Source organism: Oratosquilla oratoria, chromosome 25, assembly GCF_046742065.1.
Source record: "Oratosquilla oratoria isolate Oo_2021 chromosome 25, ASM4674206v1, whole genome shotgun sequence".
Taxonomy (NCBI): Eukaryota; Metazoa; Arthropoda; class Malacostraca; order Stomatopoda; family Squillidae; genus Oratosquilla; species Oratosquilla oratoria.
In genome coordinates, this window is record NC_134801.1 from 50,636,653 (window position 1) to 50,646,826 (window position 10,174).

Sequence of the window (10,174 nt, forward strand, 5' to 3'; positions counted from 1 at the left end):
AGAGACAGGAGGAGCGAGAGAAAAGGAGGAGCGGAGGAGAGAGAGAAAGGAAAGGAGGAGCGAGAGAGAGAGGAGGAGCGAGAGAGAGAGGAGGAGCGAGAGAGAGAGGGAGAGAGAGAGGAGGAGCGAGAGAGGGAGAGAGAGGAGGAGCGAGAGAGGCGGGGATGATCTCTCTCCTTCCCCCTTTCTTGTTTCTTACCCCTTTCTCTGTGTCTACACAGTTAATAATTTTCTACAGGGGAGGGAGGGATTAGGTGGAGGACAAAACACGAAAACGTAAAATCATCATTTCCTTTCCTGGTCTTTTCACCCAAACAAAAAGGAAAACGAACATAAATAAAAGAAAAAAACGTTCATGATCTCTAAAAAGGGAAGGAGAAACTCGTTTCCCCCACATCCTTTCCTTTGGTCAATAGATTCTTGACCTTCGTCTCTCCTGCAGGTGATGACGATCCAGCCTCCGACCTACGAGATCTTCACGATGATTTCCCGCGTGGCGCTCATCTCCACTGGCCGTCTCCTCTACTTCGGGAGACGGCGCGAGATGCTCCCGTACTTCGCCTTCATCGAGTACCCGTGCCCCGCATACAAGAATCCTTCCGATTACTACCGTGAGAGTACTAACTTCTTTCTTTTCCTCATCCTCAAGCCAGCAGTAGGGGCAGGGCGGTTCAAAAAAAAAGGGGGGTTGAGTAAACAGTAGGGGCGAGGGACAGCAAGCAGCAGGGGGCAGGGACAGCCAGCAGCTAGGGGCCAGGGGAATCAGCAAGCAGCAGGGGGAGGGGAAATCGGCTGGTAAATAACCATGCCATCCACCCCCCCTCCATGAAACAGAAACTCTAAAAACGGGCAGGGAGAACCAAGCGAGATTGGCAAACTTGTTAGCGTTTTCCAAGAAGTTACCACGGGACGCCAGACTGCTACTGCTGGGCTGCTGCTGCTGTCCCTGCCCCTGCCCTTGCCCCCTGCCCTTGCCCCTGCCCTGCCCCAAAACCGACTACTAGTCTATTGTAAACAGTTCTCTTTGTTTCACCACAATGGTAACGGGACCATTTCAATAGTTTAGGTGTAACAACGGTAATTCATTTCATCTTCGCTACAGATGGACGATCACTTTTCTATTTGCACATCTGCTTTTGGGTTACACACAGGTTGGCAAGCTCGGACCATCTGAGACTCTGCCAGCCTGATGCAATTCACACGCAAATGACAAAATCCCACTGTGATGACCTTATCAGATCCATGATGGAAATCGAGTCAGTCTTCAGTAATCTACAATAGGCATTCGTAATGAATATGTTCGAGTGAGAGAGAGAGAGAGAGAGAGACGAGAGAGAGAGAGAGAGAGAGAGAGAGAGAGAGAGAGAGCAGTCTGGCGTCCCGTGGTAACTTCTTGGAAAACGCTAACAAGTTTGCCAATCTCGCTTGGTTCTCCCTGCCCGTTTTTAGAGTTTCTGTTTCATGGAGGGGGTGATGCATGGTTATTACCAGCCGATTTCCACTCTATAGGAGTCGAGCATATTCATTACGAATGCCTATTGTAGATTACTGAAGACTGACTCGATTTCCATCATGGATCTGATAAGGTCATCACAGTGGGATTTTGTCATTTGCGTGTGAATTGCATCAGGCTGGCAGAGTCTCAGATGGTCTGAGCTTGCCACCTGTGTGTAACCTAAAGCAGATGTGCAAATACAAAGTTCGTCACTGTAGCGAAGATAAATGAATTAAAACCGAAAAAAAAACCTGATGGTTGTCATTATTGAAGTGGTCGTTACCATTGTGGTGAAAGAGACTGTTTACGATAGACTAGTAGTGGTTTGTGAAAGGTAACGAACCTACGGTGGCAGTAGTAGTAGTAACGAAGTCTGCTTCGTTACTGGCAATTTTGTTGCCATCTCAAGTGGTAAAAGTAACGAAATTGGTTTCGTTACTATTACTTCCGTCAGTTTTCTATTGTTACCTTTTTAGGTGGTGGTAAAAGTAATGAAACTGACGAGGTAACGAAACCGACTCTGTTGTTACCAGTCGGTTTCGTTACTTTTACCAGTCTTTGGTAACAATAACGAAACGAATTTGTCGACTTCGTTACCTCCGTCAATTTAATTACTTTTGCCACCACCACCTAAAGAGGTAAATAGTAACAATTTTTTTTCGTTACTATTACCATCAATAGTGGTAGTAATAACGAATCTACGTCGATTCGTTATTGCTACCACTATTGATGGTAATAGTAATGAAAACAATTTTGTTACTACCTCTTTAGGTGGTGGTGGCAAAACTAATTAAATTGACGGAGGTAACGAAGTCGACAAATTCGTTTCGTTATTGTTACCAAAGACTGGTAAAAGTAACGAAACATTTGGCGACAACGTAACCTCCGTCAGTTTCGTTTCTGTTACCTCTTTAGGTGGTGTCGGTAACAATAATGAAACTGACTTTATTGTTACCAAGTCGGTTTCACATCTCCGTCAGTTTCATTACTGTTACCACCACCTAAAGAGGTAAGAGTAACGAATCTTGGTACCGATAGATGGAAGAGCTCCCTGAAAGAAAAAAAAAATCAGTAATGATATAGACTTGTTGCTACAATCTACATTTACTACCATTCTTCTTCAGTTGACCTCGTGACCCTGGATGACCTGAGCCCGGAAGCCATGCTGGAGTCTTCTCAGCGCGTGGAATTCCTGGCAGACACCTTCCGGGCGCGGCAAGAAGCCCTCGGGGATCCGGGGCCTCCGGGACCGATGCCCACGAAGATCCGGAAGTCGAACGTCTGTATGCAGCTCCTCGCACTGTGGATGTAAGTCGTCTCTTAGTCGCTCCCTTATTTCACCTCCCGTTTTCTTTTTCTAACGTAATGGCACTTTAAATCATCAAACTATGCAGCAATTACATATAAGTTATTCCCCTCAATTAATGAGGTTTCGACTACAAGCTTTCTTCGGTGACAACGTTCGTTAGCAGTATATATACTGTCATTGTGGATCATCCCGCTGGGCGTCTTAGAACGGAGGACGCTGATTGGTCCGTTCCTCCTATCATTGGCTACTGCCAAGCTGGTCCTAGAGGAAACGAACCAATCAGCGTGCTCCGTTCTAAGACGCCCAGCGGGATGATCCACAATGATCCATATATACTGTTAATGAACATTGTCACTCTGAAGAAGACTTGTAGTCGAAACGTCAGTAATAGTGCTCCTACTCCAACCTGCATTTCTCTACCACTTTTTCCACTCAATTGTCTAACCTTCTCTCCAACATTCCCATCAACCTGACCTTTGTTTTATCTTCCAGACGAGCGATGATCTACCAGTTCCCGTACAATATGCTCCACTGGTTGGCCATGGTCCTCGTGGCCGGCGTCATGTCCGTCCTTGTTGGTGCCGTCTTTTGGGATGTCAGGACCTCTTCCAGTCAGCAACAGGTAGGCCTTGAAGCACAAAACGTTCATATATTCACTGATGATGGGGGTTTAGAAAGCCTCCTCTGGAAAATAACTATTAACGATTGCAAACACAAGACATATTCAACATAGGGACCTTAACGTACACTCTGGGAAGACGCAGAGTGCGGGGTAAAGTGGATAAAAGGCTTTAACAAGGGTAGCACAACCAAGGTCATCATATTAAGATAACAGAGCAGGACTAGTAACGTATTTAAACTGGAGAAACTTAGATTCTTTTTAAAAGGCAATTATTGGTTTACTAATAGGGTAGTCAACGAATGGAACAGACTTACCATGCAATGAGCGCTGAAGCTATCAGTTGGTTTAAGAAACTGTTAGACAACTTTATGGATGGGGATAGCAGGTGGCCATGGACATGGAACTGCCTAGTGCGGGCCTCATGGTCTCTTGCAGTCTTCTTCATTCTTATATTCTTATCAACGGCACCATTTTCCTCTCTCTCCTTACAGGATTCTGCAAATAATCGTGCATCGTTCCATTACGTCATGACCTCACTAGCACTTTGGCCGACTCTACTGATGGCCGTGGCCGAAGTGTGGAGAGACAAGGCTGCGGTCACGAGGGATGTCGAGGATGGTCTATATTCCAAAAGTATCTACATCCTAACAAAGGTACAAAATCAAAAAGAATTTTTACCCAGTCTACGTGTGTGGTGTTCATGTAGATTTGCTGCAATATATATAAATTTCTTGGATTTGTTTTCCTTGCAAAATCAAGTCTTCAAATGCTCTGATACATTTTGCGGAATAGCAAGTGATTACTCATATCTTAATTGAAACGTATTTAGTCAAACTAAAGCAATGGTTTTAGAAGAGGCTAATGAAACTTAACTAAAGTGTACAATTGTGAATATAGGTAAAATTCATTCCAAGACTACAAGTTGTTTGGAAAAACTTTAAAGTGGAAAACAAGAAACTTTTTGATGCAATTAACAGTAAGAACCTAGAGCATCTAGACATTGTATTTTTGGCTCAGATACTGGGATTTGTAGTGCGATCTTTGGACTTCAAAAGTTCCGCTATCACAAGTAGTTGTACAAGATATTTGGCCCACCCACACTTCAAATCGGCTGCTTCTGTAGAATCCTAAATTATAGTAAAGATACTGATAGATTGTAAAGTATAGCAGAGAGCCACAAAGCTCATACCAAATGTAGGAAACAAACATACGAAGACAGCTGAAAATATATTAACTTATTCTTAAGAAAACAAGAAAAAAGAATCAGACTCACGGGTGGAGGGTACCTTATTGCAAGTTCTTAAAAGGAACTGATAACATCAATGTTTAAAAAAAATCTCGCTGAATACTAACCAGATAATAATAGTCTCAAGGTAGAACGTACAAGTGGGTAGGAACAATTTAACAGAAGTGGTTAGAGAATGAATTAATCTCAAATGAAGCCGTTGCATACAATACAATGTGTTAGAATTTACTTAAACACCTAAGCTAATATTATTTAGTATTGGTTATTATACTATGAATTATATGCACTATAGTATCATATATTTATAAAAAAAATTGGCATCTTTGTTAGCAGAAATTAAGCTGTCAGTATGCTTTTGTCATTGTAACATTTGAATGCATAATGTTCATTTTATCTCCTGAAACGAGAGTGCATATACTCGCGTAAACAAAATGTTAATTCAGCTATCATAGCTAAAATCAAATGAAAACAAATCCACTGCCCCACGCGAAGTGGTAAAAATTCAACTTGAAAATGTACAAATTGAGCAAGCATCTTTCCATTCAACTAACGACTTTCCCCTCTTCCTACAGACCTTATACAGCTTTCTAGCGGCTGGAGGAGTGTTCTTGGCTTACATCCTGCCCGCCTACACGATGGTAGGCTTCCAGGTTGGCGACGAAGGGCTCTTTCGGTTCTACATCTACGTGGGCTACATGTTAATCTACATGTACTCCGTACGCGCGATGGCTGTCGCCATGGCGTGTTTCTTCCCGTCTCGACACGTCGCTGCTTCATTCACCGCCTTCTTCGTCACCTTGGCAGCTCTCGGGTCGGGGTACACAGTGCATCCAAAAGTGAGTAGCTACGGCTCTGAAAGAGTTTTGTGTATCAAAGCTATTTTGCATACACACAATAACGTCTAATGACAGTGTTAAGTTCTTAGCCGATAGAAATTCTTCTAAGGTGAAACGAATTGTCTGGCAAAAGGCAGAAAATCAAGTGACTATATTGGTCCCTTTTTCAACGGCCTTGCCTACATCACCCATGTTAACATGGGTGATGTAGGCAAGGCCATCATATCAAGACAACAGGTCAGGACTCGTAGTAATGGGTTTGAATTGGACAAATTTAGGTTTAAGAAGGAAGTAGGCAAGAACCGGTTTACCAACAGTGCTAACAAACAGGATAGACTTAGTAACCATGTAGTAAGTGTTGAAACTATTGGTCGATTTAAAAAAAAATTAGACAAATTTATGGATGGAGTTGATGGGTGGTGATAGACATGAAACTGCCTAGTGTAGGCCTTACGGTCTCTTGCAGTCTTCTCCATTCATATGTCCATATCTTCTTTGTCTCCAAAAGGGTTTATCTTTCATGCTCATTTTGACTATAAAATTCCTTATGTATTTTACATAAGGAATTTCATAGTCAAATTGGTTAATACATGCATATATCAAGGGTATTTTCCCTCTTACCAGGGAGGTAGCCAAATTCAAAGGCATAAATCCACTCCCAACCCATCTCACCTCCACATACTCCACTCTTCCTCCTCTATTCACCACTTTACTCTGCATTCTCCTCAGTCCTATTCTTCTAATATTCTATCGTTTCTTTCGATTATCCTACCATAAACATCATCTTATGTCTTGATCTTGTTCATGTTCCATGACCTCTTCCCTATCCAGGACATGTCGATGTGGTCTTGGCCGTCGCTGTGGTGGTCTCCGGTGAGATGGACACTTCACGAACTGGTCCGCTTCGAGCTCGGCAACACGACGACGGACTTCGCGTGTGACAGAAACCCGGTCATGCAGGAGACAGCTTCCATCATACAGCGAAAGGTAAGCAGACCATCACACACTGTAGAACTCCCCAACCCCGTATTGCAGACTTTAAGAAGGAAATAGGCAAAAATTGGTTTACTAACAGGGTGGTCAACGAATGGGACAGACTTGGTAACCATGTAGTGAGCGCTGAAACTATCAGTTGTTTTAAGAAACTGTTAGACAACTTTATGAATGGGGATGATAGGTGACCATGGACATGGAACTGCCTAGTGTAGGCCTCATGGTCTCTTGCAGTCTCCATCATTATGTTCTTATCCAAGCGTAACTTAAATTTAAACTAACCCCAACTTCGCTAACATGATAATACGCTGATGGACTTAGACTGGAGTGTGGCGGGTATATTGTTGAGGTTCGAGGGACGTGTTGAACGACTTTTTTATTCTTGTTATCTTTTTTCTTCAGGTATCCTGCGGGATTACTTCGGGAACTCACGCCCTCAGGTTCATGGGCCTGGACAATTCCCTTCCTCAGCCGTACCACGTCCCCCTCATCATCCTCGCCTTCTACGTCCTAGGGTTACTACTCTCCTTCATCGCATTCATATTCTTCAAACAAGAAGCGAGAACGCGCAAGTATCGCGTCGAGTGACGTGCAGGACGCTCCAGAAGCTTCGAGATTTCTTCGGCCGGGAGCTTCTGGCTCACAGCGCGGCGGTCGGGAGAACGACAGTCAGAGTCTGAAAGGATTTGTGTGCCATGCCGTCCTAACAACTTCGAAGGAAGAAAATTGAGAGGAAAAGAGAGGAGATAGAAAAGAGAGGAGAAAGAAAATAATAGAAAAGGCAGAAAATATAAGAGAAAGAAAATATAAGAGAAAGACAAGAGAGAAATAGAGATAGAGACTTAGAGGAAGGGACCTGAAGCATCAGTTCATGGACTGGTATCTGGAGGGGACTCTGCACCTCCAGCTAAGAGCTCCTCAAGCTCCTTAGCCAGACGACGAACTGTCCAGTGACCCAGCCAGGGTAGTACTCAAGACAAACTTTAGTCGTTAAGAATGTTCTTTTATTATCTTCATCATTATAAATCATCACACTATACCCGCATTCTCTAAACCAATATCTCATCCTCATTTTCCATGCATCTCACCCTGAATATCTATGTTTTATATATTAGAAACAGTATGTATAATGTAATTTACTGTATAAAATATTGCAAGGTTGTGTGTGACAAAACTCGCCATTCTGTCCTCCTAACATAGGATCGTGTTGCTATCAGTGACTCATAATTATAACTGACTATTCGTGAATAATTATTATTTGTGTAAATATCCAAATATATAATAAGCGGACGCCAATTCCTGGGTTTTGTCTAAATAACAAATATAACCAAAGTTTGCTTGCATTTACGAAATGTGATTGAGGAGCGATTGTATCATTAGGGTACTGATATCTCGTTTGTCGTCTAAAACAATCTAAAAAAAGCGTTCTAACATTTTTTTGGGTATGTGTAAGACAGATTGAACATTTTAGATGTTCAATCTGTCTTAAACATACACAACTTGTCGGAGGGCTCGCCTAATATGGGGATTGGATGAAAATGAGACTACGTCTTCTGTAGCTGCGTGAAGTGTGGTCAGGGACTTGTACAGTCCTTTTGTACCATCGCACGTAGCTCGGTTGCTAGCGTCTTGGCTTCGTGATTATGCACGCACCGGCCAGGGTTCGAATCCCTTGGCAGAGCTTCTAAAATGTTCAGATTTTTTTTTTGTCAAACGAGATCGAAGGTACTAATTTATGCTTATTAGTCGATACGAAATAATGAACATAATGAACGTATATACCAACAGTATTTCACTCCCTGGTATGCTCACGCATTGTCAAAACCACACTTGCATTGTCAGTACAGTGCCAACACAGTGCCAAGTTGCTATGGTTACCATCAAACTGCCTCAATGATTCTGTGGGAATGCTGAAGATTGCGAGTGTGGAACTTTGGTTATTAATAATTAATTGCAGAAGGCAGGAAATAAAGAGTTGCATCTTATGGAAATGCGTGGATCAGCCAACATACAGTGTGGCGCTGATACACAAAGAATAACCTTGTATGATACCTGGATGTTTATACACACTTATATTAATGAAACTTGTACCTTCAAGTCATTGTAACAGTCATGTCAGTTGACATGACTTCCATGTATGTAATTTTGTAAATAATTAGAATTAAAGCTTGAAACTTTGTAACAAATATATTGAGTCTTATTGTCCTGCTTGTATAGAATACAAACCTAACAAGAGGTTTAAATTCAAAACTAAAGCATATGGAACTTATCCATGTTAAATTTTATACGAAGGACAGCGTATGTACTTATAAGTTTGAGAACTATATTTTCTCTTGATCTTGGCATTTCAGTTCCTTGATTGTGAATCTATGTCCTTACGAAAGGATATACATAAATGACCGTAAATTTATCTTCTGAAATATTTGTATTTATCACACCCACTGAATAATTGCTATCCGACCTAACACACAAGATTAATCCTTTATCTATAACTTCTAAGTGGGTTATCACACAAAATAAATTGATCACTAAATCAAAGTTATATCGTTAGAACGAATATTGTTTTACCGCATGATGGGTCGAGGAGAGAGGATCGCCATGTTAGTGAATCGGCCCTGATGTGGGTGAACTGTGCCTTGCTGCATTGCTTCTAACCCGGGTACTGGGCAGGATACAGGGATGGCCCGTCATCCACGAGGAGCTAAGACGAGAGGGGGGAGAGGGTGGTGGATGAGAGTGGAATGAGTGGGAGGGTCTGGGAGGATTTTTGCATATCAACAGCTGGGCGCGTTCCTTGGTGCGTTCCTCGGTGCGTTCCGCTGTAGTTTGGCTGCGGTTAGCTCTCCCAAAATATTAAAGCTTAAGAGACAGGTTCCTACCGAAATAAAAGTCCGGTAGGCCACATACTACTAAAAAGAAAAAAATTCGTAGGCCATATTCAAAAGGTAGGCCACATATAATACCGGTACCTATATTGGTTAAATAGTTTGGGAGAGCTAACCTCGGCCAAAGTAAAGCAAAACGCATAGAGAAACGCACCGAGGAACGCGGGCCCAGTTCTGTATATCAGTCTTCTGCTTGTGGCGCCACCACATTTGGCCATAATGTTGGCCAAGTGAAAACTGCAAGAGGCTTTGTGGCCTTCGACCCTTGGGCGAGGTGGTGGCCAAATCTGAGGTGAAAATACGATCCCCGAATACCAACGAGGGGGATAAATTTGGCCAAAAATGTGCTCCAGAAGGAGAGAGTTGTGCACAGAAGACGGCGAGGGGAATGTGAGGATTTGGACCAAAGTGTGTGTAGGTGGGGCCCGAGTAGTTTTTTTTTTACACTGCCAAAGTTGCAACTGCTTTTACATACTCAATATTAATATCTGAGCAGGTTTGACAGTGTAAAAAAAAAAAAAAAAAAAAAAAAAAAAAAAAAAAAAAAAAAAAAAAAAAAAAAAAAAAAAAACCGCATCACTAGGCCCGAGCCAATTCCAAGGCTTCAGGTAGATTCTCGAGTTTCACGTTTCCATCCAAGACTCAAATATTTGGTGCGAGTGGCCTTGGACACGCGGGCCAGACATTGGCCAAATCGGAGCAAGTGAGCAAACTGACCCCAATACCCATCCAAGGGGTTAACCAATGGCTTTTGAAGGTAATCGTGAGATCGATCGATCTCGGGAAAT

At 42.6% G+C, this 10,174-nt stretch overlaps 1 protein-coding gene across 1 annotated transcript; it reads left to right on the forward strand.

Moving 5' to 3' along the window:
• Positions 1-442: 442 nt before the first annotated feature.
• On the forward strand, positions 443-8,687 carry LOC143038947 (ATP-binding cassette sub-family G member 8; the record flags this gene model as incomplete). The annotated part of the gene is given in 7 exon segments (XM_076208753.1): positions 443-611; positions 2,620-2,803; positions 3,297-3,426; positions 3,918-4,079; positions 5,245-5,508; positions 6,340-6,495; positions 6,904-8,687. Coding segments are annotated over 7 exon segments (1,251 nt in total), but the record flags the coding sequence as incomplete, so codon positions are not given.
• Between the last annotated feature and the right edge of the window lie 1,487 nt (positions 8,688-10,174).